The 21,142-nt window shown below is 38.4% G+C and overlaps 1 protein-coding gene across 3 annotated transcripts; it reads left to right on the plus strand.

Moving 5' to 3' along the window:
* Positions 1-281: 281 nt before the first annotated feature.
* LOC136238044 (hemicentin-1-like) lies at positions 282-19,952 on the plus strand. Of its 3 annotated transcripts, none has more exons than XM_066028354.1 (9): positions 282-483; positions 4,411-4,665; positions 15,771-16,079; positions 16,133-16,498; positions 17,499-17,843; positions 17,891-18,010; positions 18,063-18,149; positions 18,230-18,292; positions 19,542-19,643. In XM_066028354.1, the coding sequence occupies exons 1-8, from the start codon at positions 426-428 to the stop codon at positions 18,268-18,270; spliced, it is 1,581 nt and encodes a 526-aa protein (XP_065884426.1). In that variant the 5' UTR covers positions 282-425; the 3' UTR covers positions 18,271-18,292; positions 19,542-19,643. The 3 variants fall into 3 exon arrangements, with proteins under 3 accessions (XP_065884426.1, XP_065884427.1, XP_065884425.1); XM_066028353.1 differs by lacking the exon at positions 18,230-18,292 and adding an exon at positions 19,695-19,952 and having other exon boundaries at positions 289-483; XM_066028355.1 differs by lacking the exon at positions 19,542-19,643 and having other exon boundaries at positions 18,197-18,294.
* The last annotated feature ends 1,190 nt before the right edge of the window (positions 19,953-21,142 follow it).

Raw genomic sequence — 21,142 nt, forward strand, 5'->3', positions numbered from 1 at the left:
GAGGTATAGTTGGGCTATATGCAAGGTATCTCCACACCAATTTTCGTAGGATTCCGTCCAGTAGTTTACGAGAACGAGTGTCCGAGTATACATGGTGTCCGAGAATAGATAATTTACTCTACCGTGATGTAATCTAATTGCATTCCAGTGAGTTCACGGAAAGTGTGCAACAGTGACCAGACGGTTTATTTGCCGCCCCCACACAAACCGTCTGGCACGCGAGACTAGGAGCTAACCTGGGTTCAAGAAACCACTTTAGTGCAAAAAGAACATTTTCCCTGCAGTATTGTGCACGTGATCTCCAAGTTCCCGGTTTTACCAAGCAATCTCCCGCTCCCCTCCCGGTTTTACCTGAGGTTTAGTACCAATACCCGGTTGTAGAACACACAGGTGCAGAGGTGTCAGGTACAAAGAAAACAGATGCCATGGGATACGAAGCATCGTTAAGGACAGCGATGTTGTTTTGTACACTGATTTGCTCAGGTATGTGCTTGAACTTAGATTGAATGTTTTCGTGGGTATTGTAGACTGCAAATTTAAATGTATACAATACAGTGCCGGCCGATTCTAAGACCTGGCATTATTCACCACGGCCTCTCTCAAAAGTGTATGCCTAAGTGGGGTCGCACTATTGCGGGGGGGGTCCGACACCAACTGGAATCCGTCTTGACACATTTGTACAGCCCTTGCCAACGATCCAATCCTGGAAACCAGCTGAATACGCAAAAAGTGTTTTTGTGTAGCTATCCATGTAGATTTCCAAATTTAGAATCTTTGCAAAAAAAATGGTGAGATACGAAATTTTGCACGCGACTTTTTTGTGGTGTCAAACCCCTTGCACTATTATAGTAATTGGTTAAAAGGACACCGTAAATGGTGAAATGCCTGCTAAGGTTGGATCTGACTATGCCAGTTAAAACAAAGAAACTACGAATTGCTATCATGACTCGATCACTATAATGGTTACAAAGGTTTTACTATTATAAATTTTACTTTGGTCATCAGCTATTGGCAACACTGCGGGTAGTGCATTCCAATAATCAATTATCCTAGCTTGAAAACCTTCATAAATTTTTGTATGCTGCTGCATGCTTGTATCACTAAAAGTAGTGGTGGACATACATGTATCATGTCTACCTGTGTGCTAAAGTGGGTAGTTGTATATAACAGTCTTTCAGAGTAGGTTTGATGACTGGTTTTAAAAAAATTTACGTAATACAGTGTTTCCTTTGATGCCTGAGATTGCTATTTCCTGTGGTGGGGTTACTAAATACAATGGAACCTGTCTATAATGGTCACCTTGGGACCAGATATATCTGGCCTTTATATACAGGTGGCTGTTATAGAGAAAACCTGTATAAGGTGGTCAGCAGCATTGCTATTGCCGTTATAAATGAGTGATTATTATTAAGAGGCTCGCGCCAACCGCAATGCAGTAATATTTTAGTACAGAAAGGACAAGGTGAGCTTGTTATGAATGTTGGTTATAGCTATTGAATACGTTTAAGCAATGAAGCCTGATAGGTTATATAGTATTCATTGAAAGGCAGGAAGCGTGATAATTGTGCATTAATTGAAACGGTGCCATGGTGCCAGACAGTTGGCTTAACAAGCCACCAGAGGAGGTACGACACGAATTAAGCGCTATTGAAAAGAATTCGCAGTGATTGCATTCTTCAAATAATTAAATCATGAAAAATCAATCCATAGACAAGATCTGATGAACTGCAAAGCTACTTAGACACTTGTGCAGTTGATTTTCACTGGTTTTCTCCTCCCAACTTGCTGCTTGGCTTTATTTCGTATGGTTAGTTATTCATCACGTGACGGTTCCTCCAATAGGCTGTGTATATCGAAACTGAACCACTGGGGTTGAATGGGGTAGACTGCACCGTTGAATTAAGCATAAGAAAAGAGTTCGATCGGCACGTATCTTTCGTTGATAACCCCAAAAATAGCTTCCCTGTACAAAACATATGCGCTCACGTGTGCGTGTCGTACCTCCTCTGACAAGCCACCATAATAGGTAGCGACCGCTATATGAAGGAGAAAGTTATGTATACAGTGATTCATAGGCGAATTCTTGGTTGGCCGTTATACGCGTTAGACAGGTGACCGCTTAATGCAGACAACAATGCATACATTTGTATAGGAAAATGTTTAGAACCTCGTGTCCATGGCCGTTATCCAGAGGTGACCGCTTAATCCAGGTGACCGTAACACAGGTTCCACTGTAGTTAGTAACCTATGGTCTCGCTGATGGTTGTTTACTACATCCATCAAATGAAAATTGGTAAGGCTAAAAACAATACATTTCTACTGTTGGCTCACTTTCTGGACAAAACAAGCATCATTAGTATTCAGCCAGTCAATACACCAATGTCACACTCAGGGTGGTATTGGAGCTTAAATTACATCAATGTAGAGCTTCACGTATTAGTACAGCCAAGGTAATTAATTGTGGGTAGCCAAGCCCACATCGTCCTTGGGTCTCTAAATAGCACAGAAACCGATCTCCTGAAGTGATTTAGAAATTTCCTGAACAAAGTACCGTATATGACCGTATAGAAGTCCAGGCGTTTATTTCCTATAAATCATTTTTGACCCGGCGTTTAAACGAGACCAGCGTTAATTTGGACCCGGGCGTTTATTTCTTACTAGCCACTTGTTGAGAATTACAGGTGCCAGTACAAGTACCTACGAAATACGAAATCCATAGCCCATCACGTACATAAAACCATTTGGACTTCTCTGCTGGGTGAAACATTGGAAGTTGGGCGGAAAGGTGACAGTGACCACGATAAATTCCCATTGAAATTGGTTGTTTAGGCCACTTTTTGTTGTTCAAATGGCTACTGCTTGTGAAGTGCCAAAGAAAATCGTAAGATCTTTGTTTGAGCAGGCAGCTCGCATTGCTGTGTCCTGTTGTTACAGAATTTTTAATTCTAGAGCCTCCCCGGACTGGGATCTTTTAGATCACCTTAGGTAAACTTTAAGTATTACATATATACAGATATATATAGATTTTTTTTTTATGGCGTATTGTAATTTAATTTAATTTTAGTTAATGTAAGTCTTGCCAGGGCTCCTGTACTGATCCATCAGCACGTGGTACCCCGGTGTCTAGGCCCCTGTATGCTTGTAATGTATGTTTTGTCTTAATCATTAAGACGTTTATTCTCTCTCTATGGCCATCACCAGAAAAGAAGGCATAGTCGAACAAGACAAGATATCATAAGACTGGTGACGAGACATTACTGTATAGTTAGCAGCTGACACGAGTTTAGAACCCCGGCATTTATTTCAGTGCATGTCATTAGCACCCCGGCATTTGAATGAGCCCCGGCGTTTATTATTGCAGTCCCCTAGCTCTACCAGGCGTATATTTGAGCCCCTGCGTGTATTTGAGCCCGGCTTTAATACGGTCATATACAGTATTTAAATAAAAGAGTGAAAGAAAGTGGTCAACTATATGTGCTTGCATTGGAATTTATCAAGTTGATTGTGTCAGTGCCACTGCACCGGTGTGACATTCATAACATTATGTGACAATAATGTCAGTGTCAAGTAGTTACGTACCTACGCCAGGTTAGAATGATGCTTGTCTTGTCCAAAAAGTAAGTTAAGAAACAAACTGTGGGTGTTAGCATTGAGATTTATCCTTTGAGTTTATTGTGTCAGCGTCACACTGATAAGAAGGCCCATATAATGCAGTAGAAGTAAGTTTTTTATGGTGCAGCAAACATCTTGGCGTCTGAAGGACCAAAGCTATTCTTTATTAAACCCACAATCTTATTGCTTTGCTATGTGGAATTTTTAAATCAACTCTTAAGTTTTTTCCTCACGCACTTGCTGTACACTTGTATTGCTTTGGGATACACAAAATGGGGGCTGGATCATCCTAATTTGTGAATACCTGCCACTTACATGTATGAGACCAGTTTACTAGGCAATCTGAAACTGATTAATATTGAATTTGGATACTGTCGGTGTCTTTGGTTTTTACACAAAACTACAAGCTTGGTGTCTTGATATTGCCTTTTACATGACTTGAAACTCTTTTTAATACACCTCCTCCTACTCTAGGTTGGGCAGAGGTAGAGATTTGCAAAAGTTAATATAATATTATGTCGAATTCCCTATCCGCTGGGGACAACTTTCTTGTCTTTTTACCACCATATATGTACTGGGATAAGTTCAGGTGTTGAATCAACTACTAATCTGCTTGACCTAGGGTAGGTGGGGTGTAACGAGTGACCAATATTTCCCAGGCAAGAGATTTAGATCAGAATTAGTCAATGTTACGTAGTCTCAGCCCCCACTATTCGCTCTAACTCATTGTTGGTATACTACACATTTTTGTGATGACTAAGTGAATTTGTTGAGTATACAAAGTTGTGTATTATGTAGTGCTATCAACAAATGTCACCATCACATCATCCCCACAATTGGGAGTGGACACAGTGTGTAATAACCAAGATGTGACTCTGATGTGTCATACTGACCAGACCACAGGTAACATGATCACCTGGTACTGGTTCAACCAATCACAACATGGACACACCATCACTGTGGTGGCCAGGATGACTGGAGTAGTGTACACTTGTGTGGTTTATAATCAAGAAGAAGAGGTTGGAAGAGCCAACACTACAGTACAAGCTAATGGTGAGTGTAAGAGTACGAGTCTTTTATTTGACTATCTCTTTTTGCTGATTTTGTTTTTCATCACATTTTTTGTGAAGCATAGTGCAGGTAGGCGGGTCATTGCCATTGGCCATTGGCAGTCAAAGCTTGTAATGCAGGTTCAGATGCCCGTTCCTTATAGCCATTCGTGGTGGTGTGATGAAAGCAGCATACTTGACTGTTTAGAAATATCTATTCCGCTAAGTGTTGAAAATGTGGACAAGGGGAGTACATGATGAAAGACAGAAAATCAATAAGTAGTGCATGGCCTTAATATGTGACCAGATTTTTCAAAACCGATCCAAATCGCACATCAAGCAAAATCAAGCTAACACCTCCAGCGAATAGCTACACTATCGTACTAATAGTTTTGACCCTCACTACTACTCAAACTATTCTAGGCTAGTTTCAACAGACGTCTTTTTTGGGTGGTGTGTAGAGCTCGAATGGTGGTTTCCAGTCTTGTGAAGGACCTGGCTTGGCAAGAATCACTGGTTTACTGGTGGACAGCCTTGTGATGTTAGCCAGACGTTTTTTCTGTTGATTTTCCTACATATCAGCCACTAAGGAGCCAGCATAACCCTGTAATCTAATGTCTGGACTCCAATCGTGGTCTGCCTCCATTTTGAAGTCTATCCTTTCCCCATCCCCCACCCCCCTTTGCGAGCACTTGTGATACTACTTTGCTTGTCCAACTGCTCAGATTTTCTATCTTATTTGGCGGGAAACTCTACAAGCAGCTACAAGTACTGGAAGTGGTCTGAAAAGTAATAGATTGATGCATCTCTTCATTCTTTTGTGTAAATTTCATACATGTGCTTGCTATCCTTCGGAAGTTATGCTGACTTGAATTCTTTAAAACCATTAATCTCGAAACTTCTAATGTGTGATGTGCGATTTGGATTGTTTTTCCAAAATCCAGTCACTTATTTTTAAATTGAAGTTTATACATTCTTATGGTTGTTCAAGTTTGCTAGCTAACAAGCTAGAATTTGATAAACAATCCCCACAAATGTGGGTGTGGTTGTATTAAAACAGCTGTGTTGCTGAGACAATGCACATTTTCAAGGAATGTATAAGAATAATAACATTATACAGGGGTAGAATACAGTACTTCAAACTAGAGATGTACTGATTCAACTTTTCTGAGCTTTATCAATACCGATCCAATCTAGGAAATATTACTGATCCTACCGATGTTGTAACGATCTGACATCAGTTATCTGATATGATGACTGATCTTGTACAGGTAGTTCTTATAGCATTTTATAATCTCAGACTAAGCTAATTGGTCCAGTGATGATCACAGCATTGTTACTAGAGTCAATACCAATGGTGGTGTGGTCTCAATTACACCACCCAGACAATCAGCAATGACAGCACCCACAAATATTTTAATGCATGCCTTGCCTGGAATGGTTTACAGGCTGTTGTAGTAGAGATTCTAATAGTTTAGTCTATTAATGATATGGTGTAGCATCATTCACTGTTTTCTGCCAAGGACCTCTGGTAAGTTCAAGGGTAAGTTTTAGTGGTTAAAACAGCTAACTTTCGTAGTTTCGATGAGCACCAGGCAATTAAATAGCAATATACTTTAGCTTATTTCATTAGGAGCAGAGAAATGATAGAAGAAGTCTAGTATGTTTGAAGAAATGGTGATTAGAAAGATTGGTATCATAAATCAGTGGCTTCAACAGAGAATCAGTTCTACCGATTTTGTTCAAATTGTCGAGATAGATACCGATCTGATATTAGATCGGTAGATCGGTAGATCGGTACATCTCTACTTCAAAGTGGGGGGAGGGGGGCAAAACTGTCAGTTTTTACTATAAGGATCATTGCTGCATGAGCACCTGAGTGTGAGGCAAGTATTTTTCAAGCTTTCTGTTATTTGTAGTGGTGTTTTGTCTACAACAAGAAGTGCATGATGCAAGGTGTTGTGCAATAAGTTGGATGATGTAATATGATGTGGTATTTAATTTGTTGACAGCTCATGTTGACCTCTCAAACTTTGACACAAGCTTACTCGAGCAATGAAAGTGTGAAATGTATTTTATAACCATGCTTTCCAGTGTTACCTTTGACTAGTGAGCAGCATGTTCAATTTAAAGCCACCATTTTCCTGCTGTACTTCAGTATGTACACTATGTATTATGTTATGACATTGTTACACTACTTGTGGCACTTGCTCCATGTATTATCCTGGTGTATGGGTCAAACTAGAAAAGATTCTGATGAGCCTGAGTATATACAATTGTGATAAGTGTAGTAAAGCTTCTTAGAAAAGCTTCTTCAGTACAATGTGAACATTGTATGTCATGGTTTTACATTACATGCAGTAGCTAAGATGTGTTTTCAAAACTGATGGGGTTGTAAGTATCCACTGGTTCTGTGCAAACTGCAATGAGGTGGTTATGACAACGAGTCCTCTGATAGTTTGGTGAATGGATCTACTGTTCACAAGGCACTGGATCAGTTGACTCAGTTCATTATAAAGTACTAACTGACACAACAAGCCAATTACAAAACTACCCACTCATTATGACCTAGATACATATATCCCATTAAATTCACCTGTAGAAATAAGCACATACAATCTACATTATTCTCTGTGTATTTATGATACATGCAACACCATGCACATGCATATCACCAAATATAGGGAGTGTACTTGGGGGCATGCCCCACAGAATATTGTGGATGTTTTGAGATTGTATCTGAAGGAATCTCTATAGTAAGTACGCGTTGAGCTGGATCCTCAAAAACATTTAATAACTCATGGATGCAATTACACATGATCTTGGAATTTGGCTCATTTATAGTACTGCTTGACCTGCTAAAACATTTCAAATCTTTTTGTTCAAATGTCTGACGTAATATTTCCAGCTAATCAAAATTTTCACCATGCATTTTCTATGTGGAAGCCATAAAAGTGTAATGTCTGTTACAGTCCTTTCCGACTATGTAATGGTCAAACCATAATGTGTCAGTTGTTGACACCTTTGCTGTTACCATTAATCACCTGGTTGGCTGAACTCTCTTCAGAAAAAGATCCAGTTTTTAATTTTTAGCTGTTTTTCAGGATCCAGCGCAACTTGTACATGCTTATAGTGGTACACATGTAGTTACTTGACTATCATTAAGATTTTGTACATGTAGATAGCTATATCAGTAAAATTAAGGCTTTTGACCATGCACTTGGTTATGTGTAGGCTCCATTGCTGCATTGCTGCAAATCCTACTAAATCAAGGAAAAGCAAACAGCTAAAATTACAATGGTTGTTAATTTAGAGGGACACCACCTCCTCCCCCCATATCTAATTCCTCCACCCAACATTAGATGTTGTATACTCCAAATTGTATATAGAAAGTCTATGGGGATTATGTCACTTGTGTATCCTTATAGCAGTGGTATATTGCAGATCCTCTCATCATTATGTCTATAAATAAGGTGTACTTTATCTTACAATAAAGTTATAAATACGTACCATATATCATTTTCAATATGTACATTCAGTGAAGTATGATCAATTAATGCTATGTTATTGAGCTATGAGTTGATGCACTTCACTATTTTCTTATAGAGCTTTGCAATAGCTTTTTTGGTTTGCATGTATCCTTTCTGGGTATTAGTTATATAGCTAGGGAGATTTTTATCATTAAATTGTATTATAGTTAATGAAATTATGCCAATTGAATTTTTGTTTAATAAAATATTACAGGCTTACTGCTTTCATGTTAAGCAATATGTTTTTGTCAGAAGCTTATAGGGTGGTAAAAGCACCTGCTATATTTGTCATGTCCACCTGAGCTCCCACCAAATATATAGAGGTAAATATGTGTTCACTCCCAGTGTTTTGTACTGGAACAAGCATGTTTTTATGCTGTAAATGTGTTTGTGCACCACAGTAAATGTGTAGGATATTTTTAAAGCCTCATAACTCCCATGTTCCCTCTAGTATCAAAGCAGCTTCACAGCACACAAGAGTTATTAACAAGAAACAAGGGTTCAGATGAAGACAAACTGACTATAATATAGTGCAAGAGTACTAACCCACTAATCAACCCTCAGTAGTGACATATCAATTGCTGTGTAGCCAGTGCATTGACACTTCTACGTATATAACAAAGAAAAATTTGTTTGAGTAGGAATCATAGAACTAGGAAACAAGGGTGGTCATCTACACCTACAGCTATACTAGTGGACATTTAATTCCTACTTCAGTCATAGACAGAGTATAGCCATGACTAAAGTAGGGAATAAATGTCCACTATACTCTTATTACATGGGCTAGCTCGAGGGGTCACCAACTCACGAAAAAGGGGTACGGATTTCAAAATCTTGAACAAATTTCTCAAGATTTCATGGGTTTCAAAAGATTTTGCAAAATTGAACGAGAGCTGCAAAATCTGATTTTAAATTACAAGTTGGTGTAGAGTGATAAGTTCTGAAATCACCAAAAAGTAGTGAGAGAAAGAAACAGAAGTTCAGCAGGCATGTAAGAGCAAAGCCTCACGAAATTGAGAGGAATTGTGAAGCCATATAAAACCAGGAGTAAAGCCTTGGCATAACTATTAAATGAAACCTTACAAAACCAGGAGCAACTCGCAGCTGAAGCCCTATAAACCAGGAAAAGGCCAATCATTCCGGGGAAATCCCGTGCGAAACCCCTCAAAACCAGGAGCAACTGTCAAAGCTCTATCTGGTGTGAAACCCCACAAAACCAGGAGCATCTCAGTGTATGTGTATGCTTAAGTTGCTTTTGTAGTTGGTGTGTTGCTAAGTTTATGAAGTTTTGCTAAGTTTATGTTGCTAAGTTTGCAGTTTGCTAAGTAAATCCATTCTTAGTTTTGTGCAGGAGCAGTTTGCATGAATTCCCCAGGTTTTGTTTGGCTTCTTTCCCACAGCTCCTGGTTTTGTTTGGCTTCTACAACTCGCTTAATATAAATCGGCTTCTTTCCCACAACTGGTTTTGTTTGGCTTCCATAACTCGCTTAATGCAAATCTGAAACGGAGAGGAGCATCGGATTTCATTCTTAATTCGATTCTCTCCTGGTTTTGTATGCATGGCTTCTTTCTCACAGCTCCTGGTTTAGTTTGGCTTCCACAACTTGCTTGATACAAATCCGAGGCGGAGCGGAACATCGGATTCATTCTTACGTTTGTGTAGGAGCAATCTGCATGGATTCTCCTAGTTTGTGTGGCTTCTTTCCCACAGCTCCTGGTTTTGTTTGGCTTCCACAACTTGCTTAATACAAATTCGAAACGGAGCGGAACATCGGATTTTATCGATATACTTTTGGACAGTTTGCATGGATTCTCCTGGTTTATGTGGCTTCTTTCCCACAACTCCTGGTTTTGTTTGGCTTCCACGACTCGCTTAATAATATAAATCCGAAACGGAACGGAACATCGGATTTCATTCTCTCCTGGTTTGTGCGGCTTTTTTCCCACAGCTCCTGGTTTTGTGCGGCTTCCACAACTTGATTATACAAATCCGAAGCGGAGCGGAACATCGGATTTCATTCTTACTTTTGTGCAGGAGCAGTTGAGTGTAAGCTACGGTACCAGAACGAGTATAGAATCAGAATCACGATAACAACTTAAGTTTCGTATTTCAGGCAGGATTTTACTGGAGGTGTACGAGATTTCGAAGCAGTTGGTGACCCCTCGGGCTAGCTGCCCAAATTTAATTAATTCCTCTACCCCTAATGAGTTTTGTAATAACTTAAGTAACTTTTATGATCACACCTGTGCGTTATAATCTTTTGATTGCTGCACAGTAATAAATATAATAATATAATAAATGCTGAAACTAATTCACTTTGATACTGGCAAGAGCAAGTGAGTTATGAGGCTTTAAAAATATCCCATAATGTAGTATAGACAATTCAGGTGCACAAACATGTTTACTAAATGAAAACATGCTTGTTCCAGTACAAAATCATTGGGAGTGGACACGTGATCAACTCTTTGGCATTTGGCGGGGGGGCTCAGGTGAATGTGAACTGACTAAGTGTAGCTGCAGGTATAGATTTTATATATATATATATATCTATAATCCCTCCTCAAATATAAATTTCCCTTACAATAGTTTATTTACTTTTTGTATCATAACTTGTGACTGGTGAACCAACTAAAGGAAAGAATGATGCTGGCCAGACATATCGTCGAGTGATTTAACACGTGTTCCGACTAATATATTACTGGAAAGTGATGTAGCCATTCACTTTGTTTTCAGCTTTTTTTCCACTTGTTATGCAGCATTACAAATGAAGAACAGCATAAGAAGTTCCTCTGCCATCAATCCAGTCAATACAGAAATTGTGACTAAAATGTGCGTCCCACTACATTTACTGATAAATGAAGTAGCCACTCCACCTCATTTTCAGTTATGTTCTACTCACTATTAGGGCTAGCGATACTGCCATTTTAGTATCACGATCGATACTAAAGCCATTATTCATGATACTGAATAGTTCACGTTACTTGCAAATAAGTCAATCAAAGCTGGTGCTGCTATACATAGTGTATTGCTCAGCATTCCTGCAGAATTCCTTATAGGTGATAGCAAATTAGGCAGTATCATCCTTGTTTACAGTAAACACATGCTTTGAGGTTATGTTATGGTGTTCACATCTCTCTGCATGGGTAACCAGGTGAGTGGGCTTTATCACTTACAAAGATTCTTAGCCAAGTACTGCATAACAATTGAATTTAATGACAATAATGTACTGGCATGGTATATCACGATAGTTAATAACAAAATACCGTGATAACGGTACTTTCAAAATATCACAGTATATTCTAAACTGATAATATTACTCAGCCCTACAGCTCACTATAAGCATTACACATGAAGAACAGCACAAGATGTGCCTCTACAATCAATTCAATCACTACAAAAATTGCGGACAATTCTCATGACAGCTAGCCATTTGTGTCACATTCTTTAACAATTGAGTGACACAATTCTTTGCGATCTAAGGGTAGGTAGAATTTGAGGAAAATGGGACAGAAACAGAAAGTGGGAATGGGAACAACTCATGGAAAACACCAGATAGAGATCATCATGCAATATACAGGATGTATAGGTTGGATTTTATAGCGCAATGTTTCTTTGCAACATTGTTTGGATCCTTTCGCTAAAACGATTGAAGCACTCTAATAGAGCAGTCACTTGCATTAAAATACTCTAATAGAGCAGTCAAGAATGTTTTGCTAACCAGGGACCCACATTGATGGCCTGTGAATTGATGGACTATAGCTGTCATAGATTAGGTATATAGGCTAGAACATTGAAAGTTAGCTACTTCTTTGAAACCATTATTTTAAAAAAAAAATTAAATTAATACCAATTAAAACTGAGGCTCACAAAGTATTCTAGTTAACTGACAGTGCCTATTATAGGCTTTGAAAACTACACCAACTGCTTCCAGATAAGAAGTCATGTGACGGCAGTATGCATGCAGCAGTTGTCAAGCTGAAATGGCTCCAAGAGGAGTCTCCATGATTGTTCATATTGTCCTTAGTCTCCTCATTGGAGCCATCCACCTACACATACTTCAGTTGCCACATGTTCATCATGTGACTTTTCCTGAGGTTGCAGGTGCAACTTCCCACATCTATATGTAGGCACTGTCAGTTAATTAGAATCCTTTGTAAACCTACAATTATATGCTATAATGGTTTAAATCTTACGGCTTCAAGGGAATAGCTAACTTTCAATGTTGATGACTTAGCTAGTCTATATATTTAATCTATGACAGCTATAGCCCATTAATTCACAAGCCATCAATGTAGGTCCCTGGAGGGATAGCTGACAAAAAATTCTTTGACTGCTCTATTAGAGTATTTCACTACTGGTGACATGCTCTATTAAAGTGTTTCGATCATTTTAGTGGAAGAATCCAACAATGCTGCAAAGAAGCATTGTGCTACAAAATCCAACCTTTATCAGGCATTTTCCATTGGTTCTTCCTGTTTCCGCTTTCCGTTCCCATCCCATTCCTGTTTTCCTAGAATTCTACTTACCCATGATCTAATTGGATCGACAACAATCAATAAACACACCCCTTTATGATCTACTTGTATTCTCTTGTTTCACTATTTTTTATTGCTTGGATCCCTACTTAATTTTTAAATGCACTAGTTAAATTAAAATTGTCTTAAAATAAGGCTGCTTTCAAACCCAACCTAGACTTGTAACTACTGTACTTTATTGGTAGCTACAATGCCAAGTTTTACTATTTCCTTTATATTACTTCCAGATCATCTTTTCTCTCAAATTGCTTTCAGTTTCAATTATAGCTGATATAATTTTTAAAACTTTCCTGGGGAATCAGATATTGATAGGTACTGGTATCGCGATATCCATATTGGTAAAAAGTTGACTTTAATTAGCAGATATGAGCAGATATTACACATAAGTAGTATAATTGTACAAAGTATCGTAAAGGTGACTTGGTAGCACCAAGAGTTAATAATAGTGGTAGGGAGAGTATCCAACACTGAGTATGGTCTATGTAAAATGAGTGTGCAGAGTTTATCTCATAGAAGCCATTTTAGTTTGACAGAAACCTACTCGGTTCCTTTCTCTGAAAAGCCCTTTAACAGAATTCATTCCACAGAAACCCTTTGACTTCTTTACTTTTAACTATGAATGTAATTGCACTTGGCATGCTTATTTTGGACAGACCATACTCAGTGTTCGATACTCTCCCTACCACTATTATTAACTCTTAGTAGCACAATGGTTAAAGCATGAATTTCAAGTTGCAAAGGTTTTCATGATGGTGAGGGCTCAAATCCTGAGTTAGTCATACTTTTTAATTCTTTTTACACACCTTTTTCAGAGCTTATGATAAGAATTCTCTGTTGTCCTGCCACAATGTCCTGGCAAACCAAAATTGGCCAGACAATTGCCAAAATTGACTGGACATGTGGAAGATGAATGCCCAATATGTCCACTGTAACATAGCAAATGAACATTACTGTGGTAAGATGTCACATGCCTTACTGCAGCTGTTATGTGGTTACAGTACACCAGAGGGTTGGCATTGGTACATTTGTGGTCACTCCCTTGGGTTGTATGAATGTATACTATCTCCTGGCAACCAAGTGACTGTTATTGTTGATAGCATGCCAACTCAGCCCTTAGGCTCCTTCCTTGTGCTTTGATGGGACACTGTGTCTGGACAAATTGCATTATGGTCAGACATCTATGCAATTTGACCGGATTTTGTCTGGTGTCCGGACATTATCATAAGCTCTGCTTTTTATCACTACCTGTCACATTTTTTAAACGTTTATTGTAGTGTTCATACTGAAAACATTTTATGTTCAGGTATTGGTATCAGAATTGGAAATTTTTGTAGCCAATATATCGGCTATCGGTATATTGGAAAATTTCCATATCGTTGCACCTCTAGGAAGCATGCCCCCAGATTCCTTATACTAGCTATAGTTGAAGCATGCTATGCTGAGAACTCCCTTCAGCCTCTCCCCTCCACTTACACTTATTTATTTACTGTATCAACTTTGGAAGCAAGGGGGGGGAGAGAATCAGTGCAATTATTATTTCTTATACGATCATAAATTCTTTGTGAGTGTTGATTGAGTTGGTTCTTAAATTGGTCAAAGGATATAATAATTCTTGATATGGTTTGGTAGGTCATTCCAGCTGTTACAGGCGTTTAGCAGAAGTGTAGCCAGACTTTTGGTGATGCCAGGGCCTAGCTATAAGCTAACAACCAAAAAAAAATCAAGTGGAATGTTCTTGGGGGAAGCCCTGGGTGCTTCCCCTTAGACCACGTCTGAACGAAAATGATGCATACGCAAAATGTGCCCTTAGGCAGTAACATTAAAAGGTGCTGTTAGCGCATCTAACTAGCTAAAGCCTACACACTGCTGTTTATGCAGCTTATAGAAACTATAAACCTATTGTAGCTAATACTAACTTAATCTTCACCTCCAGACCGTGACAGCCAACTTCAAATTTTCTAGTACACGGGAACCCTCCACACTCCAAGTTGCTTAGTTGGCAATACTTCCTTCCAGGTATACATTATTCTCGGTCGGCCTTCCTGTTGATGGTCAGTAACTTTAGACTTGGCTTGTACTCCAATGTATTCGAGACATCACGTGCCCTCAACATGTGACAAATAAACAAACCATTCATCAGATAAATATATACATCAACTATTCACAGTCTGTGCTCACCTGACACATGTATAACACAACCACTCAAGTTTATCGCAGCTGCTGCCTTGTAATATATCTACCTCAACCAATCAACGCTCTTTCACCATTTCCACCATGCATCACATGCGTTACTGATCATGTAATGTAATAGATCTTGATGATTTGTTCAGCATTAATGCAATGCAACCCTACAGAGGAACGCTAGTGTGTAAGTAGCTACCGGACAGCTCCAGGGCTGCCCATAAGATTTGATGTGATTTTTAGGTTTAAAAGATTCTGCCTCTGAAAGGGGGTTCGTCCAACCCGATCTTCCCCCTCCTGGCTACGCCCTTGATCTTCTCCCCTCCACCAACTTCACCTCCTTATTTATAACTACATACATAGCTTGCTACACTGCTTCTCTGAATACTGATACTGATTTATCTCGATCTGACTGCTCTATTAGAGTATCTCGAATTATTGATACCTGGGCCGCCCCTGGCGTTTAGTGCTGTAATCAGTGATCGTTTAATAGTTGTAGCAGTGTCATGTATGTAATTACAGTGATGGATGATACATGTGATGCGCACTCTATCACAGCTAGATCACTGATAATTAAGCAAATCTATTCATATGTTTTGGGTGTACTGTTTTGTTCACCCAGATCAGCTTGTAGTGTTATAATTATACACATGCAACATGATGCACCATAATGACAGTTTGCCATTCTTAAGATGATGACATGGATTATGAGAATAACTGCAGAAAAAGGAGAAAATAGTCTCCTCATGTACATGTACAGATAATTAACATGGTTCTTAAAATTTCTAACTTTTACTGAAAAACAGTTCCAGTATACGTTATCAATTAACAATACATTGTTTATGATGTTACTTTGTTTTAGGGGCTCCACCTCATGTTGACAATTACAACTTCAATCCTTACATTTTGAAATATGAAGGAAGCAACTTAACCTTAATCACTAAGATACTCAGTGATCTACCATTGTCCAGTGATGACATAAAGTGGGTAGGATTTCACCGACCTTTACCCTCAACTGCTGTGGTGGATAACTACACTACTGATGGAGTACTATACAGTAGACTATCACTATATGAGTTGTCATTTGAAGATGACAGTGGCAACTATACCAACATTGTTAGTAATCAGTGTGGAACCTCGTCTGTATCTGTGTACATTGATGTGAGGAAAGGTAGGGGACTTGATTTGTTATAAAGTTGTTGAGATATTGTACTTATCCTCCAGCTCCCATTGTGTGTAACAACTCAGGTAGTGTGGCTGTACCACAAAAGAATATTATGACAGTGAAAGGAGAGTCCATTAAGCTTCACTGTCTATTTAAAGGAAACTTGAAGATTTTATGGCCTTCCATGTCAATTTACTGGATGATCGGATCACATGATCAACAAACAAAGCCCACATACATCATGGACAATTCTACTAACCCATATCGTATTGCTGTTTACCAAACTTGTTTAAGTAAAGATGGATCTTGTTGTAACTTCACTAACCAACTTAACATTGAGAAAGTTCCATTAGAACTAAATGGTGTTGATCTTACTTGTGGAGTAGTACTTGATGAGGTTCCATCTTCTCATGCTACTAAGCTCTGTAAGTATTTTATGATTTTCATTACATTTCATGTTACATATAGCTGTAGGCTACAGTATTTATATTATCTGTTGTGATTATACACTTACTTTAACTTTAAAATATGAGTGTATGCTAACTGGGGTTACACTAGTTATTAAGATTATAAAGTAGCCTCAAATCTATGCAATGTTTACCTGATTGCTTTATTAGAGTGTATTGCATTCATACTAACTAGTAATTCCTAACACCATCACTTGGTGGAGAGGGAGAGAGAGAGAGAGAGAGGGAGGGAGAGAGAGAGAGAGGGAGAGAGAGAGAGAGAGAGGGAGAGAGAGAGAGAGGGAGGGAGAGAGAGAGAGAGGGAGGGAGAGAGAGAGGGAGAGAGAGAGGGAGGGAGAGAGAGAGGGAGGGAGGGAGAGAGAGAGGGAGGGAGGGAGAGAGAGGGAGGGAGGGAGGGAGGGAGAGAGAGAGAGAGAGAGAGAGAGATATTTTGATATGTGACTGGATTTGCAATAACGTTTCAGTTAGTCATCAGCTTGGCATATTTACACATTGCATTATTACTTCTGAATTATGAACAAGAAAAGTCAGTAACCATGACACAAGATTATACAGTGTGTGAAAGCAGACAAAGAGATTTCTCATAAAAAATAACCATCAGATATAATTTCAGAACATCGCCATTTGTTTTGCAAAGGTTTTCTCGGGGAGCATGCCTCCCAGACCCATGCTTATGCATGCCACTCATGCTCTGTACATGCAGTGTGTGCCACATGATCACATCAGATCCATAATTTTAGTGTGTATTTTTCCTTGTTATTTAAACAGGGCGACAGCATGTTGGCTATTACATCACCTCAAAATGTTTGGGCTCTGGCTCTGTCACTCAAGAGGGCTTTTTGAAACCCCTGGAAGCCTCCCTGGATACATCTGTGTTGTACGTAGTCTATAATCATACATAGCTGTGCTACTAAATCATATGCAATCAAGTAAGTTTATTTTGCAACTCTTCACACAGCTGTGTTTGACCTACCAAAAGTCACTGATGCTCCTAACAAACACATCAAGATTAAACTCAATGACAGTATATCACTTCAGTGTCAGTTTAGAGCACCTATTGGGGTAACAATAGTGGTGTGGTTAAAGGATAATTTACCAGTGAAGAACACACAACACTACAACATCATTACTACCACTAATCCTGGAGTAGATGACTTGATTGTGTCTAACCTAAACATCAATACTATCACTAGTGAAAATGAAGGCACTTATACTTGTTACTGTTACTACAACAGAACAATGGTCACAACCAGTAAATATGTCATTTCTAATAAAGTATCTACAACACTACATTTTGGGAAAGGTATGGACAACTATGTTACTTCATTTGTGTGTACTTCACCACTTTAGAGAGTAGCAGCTCAGACAATACATGGATTATACCTGCTGCTTCAGTGTCTGCTGTAGTTGGTTTGGTGATTATACTGGGACTACTTGTACACTGTTGGCTTGCTGGAAGAAGCAACAAAGGTTAGCCAACAATGTGGTGAAACAAGTGATAATCTTGAGGTACTGTCTGTAGGAATGAATCACTCAACTAAACACACTAGTTTAAATGATGTCACTGAACCATTAGTAGTTGATGATGAACAATCAAACGCAACCATGAGTATGTTTGCATGTATACACTAACATGATGTACCATATGTAACATAGTGGATGATTGACAATATGGCATGCTTGCAATAGATAAAAGGACACTGAGAATCATAGTGATGATAAAATCATAGCTATATGGCTAATCAGTATTGGGCAAGTTACTTTGTAAAAGTAACTAGTTACATATTACATATTACTTGCAGCTGAACTATTTAGTTACAGTTACATATTATCCATAAAATAAACTAGCTGTAATAATATTACATATTATAATTATTACTTTGTGTCCACAGCCTTAAGCTGTCACGTGTGAAACTACCACCTTATCACGTGATACGATTGCATTGTTGGACAATGTACAAATCTTGATTATAAGTAAGAAGCTGGTGAATAAGTCTCATTCAGTAGGCTTCATTACTTCGTTGTGGCTAGGCATTAGTCAGTGGATTACTAACGAGATTAGTACCTTTGTTACTTATAGTAATAATATTATATAATATTAGATTCGTTACAGTAACTATATTACTTAGGTAACGCATTTTATTTGTAGGTACAGTAACTTGAGTTATATTACCTGTTTTTATAGCGTATTTCGTTATATTACTTAGTTACCACAAAAATAATATTACGTAAGGTGTTACATAAGTAACGCATCACTCCCAACACTGTGGCTAATGGACACTAACTCTATAGCTGATTATTGACGAAGATATAAAACTGTTTTAATCTCCCTGCTGAACCAGTAAAACCCATGCAGGTATTGCATAGCTCACAGGGTTACAATTCTGGCAGATATATATGAGATATAACCAAATCAACTGTGATCCATGCAAGTGTAGCATGTATATGTGATGTCTTGCATATGTAGCCACTATGCTTATTTAGTTTATAGATATAGTTACGTATTAGGGCTGAGTGACACTGCCATTTAATATCACGATCAATACTAAAACCACTATTCACGATACTGAATAGTTCATGATATTCACATGTAAGTCAATCATAGCTGGTGCTACATAGTGTATTGCTCAGCATTCCTGTAGGAAGTCTTTAAAAGTAGTACCACTATCATCTTTGTTTACAGCAACAGTTATTGTAACACATGCTTTGAGGTTATGTTATGGTGTCATCATACCTCTCTACAGGGGTAACCAGGTGGGTAGGCTTTATCACTTACAAGGATTCTTAGCCATGTATTGCTTAACAAATGGATAGTAAGTGTATAGGCATGGTATCATGGTAGTTAATAACAAAATATCACGATATTGATACTCTCAAAATATCACGATATATCATTAAACCGATAATATCGCTCAGCCCTACTACATATTACTAATATTTCAATGGTAAGCTAATAATGCATTTCTATAGATGGTGGTTTACAATTATAGTTCTTTTGTAGAATATGGGACATTTCGTGAGCACAACAAAGCACCATTCCCAGATGAGGCCACTAAGTACCATCCAGCAGATGCAGTTATCAGCTCAACAGTATCAGGAATAGGTATGATACATTAGTATTGTATCCTATAATATAGACATTTAAATATGATAGCTGAAAGTAGTACTGGACATCAGGAGTCACAACATCCATACCATAATGGATCTGTCAATGACACCTTCACAAGGCCAACCATCATGGATAATGTTGATACATGATGCAACATAGCAATTTTAGTAGCTAACAAAGTATTCTATGAATAGCTACTAATAACCACTAATATACATGACAATTTGATTAGTTTTTATGATTTTTCATGTTGTAGTATCAGCTTATTAGTGAAATGAATAGTTTCTGTAGTTTGATAATTAATTCAAGGCTACTACTTAGCTAGTTAGCTTATTAACTCATGCTGCTTTCTGTCTCCTTCTATATATAGTATTATTTTAGAGCAAAATGCAATGTAGAATTAAGACCATGTTTGCATGTTCTGTTATATATATAGTAACATGGCCAAGGGAATTTTTATCTTGTAAAAGTATCTTTTAATCTTTAGACAATGGCATGTCAAGAATGCTTTGATACTTGCAAAGTATGCAGGGTTTTTATTCTAGTAGGACACCTGTAAACAGGTGGAACCTAGTAAGACACCTAGCCACAAACTTCAACAAACAAACTGCATACTTTGTGGGTTCATAACAAAATTCCAGTCACAGCAGGCCATTGTCTAAATTACTAAGACATGCATTGCTAGGAGTCTTCAGTGGATAAACGACCTGAAGGAATGATGTAATAATCACTGAGGTGGCGGAGCGGAGCCGCGGTGATTATTACATCATTCCTGAGGGATGTTTATCCACTTAAGACTCCTAGCAATGCATGTCTTACCTATACTTACGTAGCTATATAGTTATGTTTTACAGGGGCGTAGCCAGCCAATATTTGATGGTTGGGCATGACATCAACTTAACTACACACACAAGAAACACGCTTGTTTTCACGTGAGACATTATCAAAGAAAAATATAGAAAGTATGCACACAAGGCCTACAGCTACCTATGCTATAGTGTAAACAAACTCTGCTTGCATGCATGCAAACATTTATGCTATTCTATTAAACTTGTAGGGCAGGCATCAACGATCGTCGTAGCCGAGCATCACATGACATCAAACTGCTGAACCTACAAGAACAAACAATGTAAACAGTTCATCACATATTTACTACTGCAGTATAGCTTACAGCCCAACCACCACAGCGATATGTAATGCTTTTTCAAATAAATGCCACATGGCCCCAAATGAAGGCCGGGGCACTAATTTATGAACTATAATGAGTCTTATCACAAATATCCAGCATGCCAAGAATGCTTCGTCCCAGACTTATAGCAGCCAATGTACGGCATTTGTATGAATTTGGTGTAAACCACAACTCGGTTAATCAGTACAAATTATGTACGTGACACTTTATAATGACTTGACCTTTTCTCCATTTGCATATGCCATTGTTGTTCTCTAGAAGAGTACGTTTTCCTGTTTTCTTTCATCAGCAGTAAGTTAGGCTA

The sequence above is a fragment of the Dysidea avara genome, chromosome 11, assembly GCF_963678975.1.
Source record: "Dysidea avara chromosome 11, odDysAvar1.4, whole genome shotgun sequence".
Classification (NCBI taxonomy): Eukaryota; Metazoa; Porifera; class Demospongiae; order Dictyoceratida; family Dysideidae; genus Dysidea; species Dysidea avara.

Bases quoted from the DNA above. Each gene is read 5' to 3' on its own strand.
- LOC136238044 (XM_066028353.1), top strand. From the start codon at position 426: ATGGGATACGAAGCATCGTTAAGGACAGCGATGTTGTTTTGTACACTG. The intron at 4,666-15,770 runs GTGAGTGTAAGA...ACTTTGTTTTAG, and splicing joins CACTACAGTACAAGCTAATG to GGGCTCCACCTCATGTTGAC. The intron at 18,011-18,062 runs GTTAGCCAACAA...TACTGTCTGTAG, and splicing joins TGCTGGAAGAAGCAACAAAG to GAATGAATCACTCAACTAAA.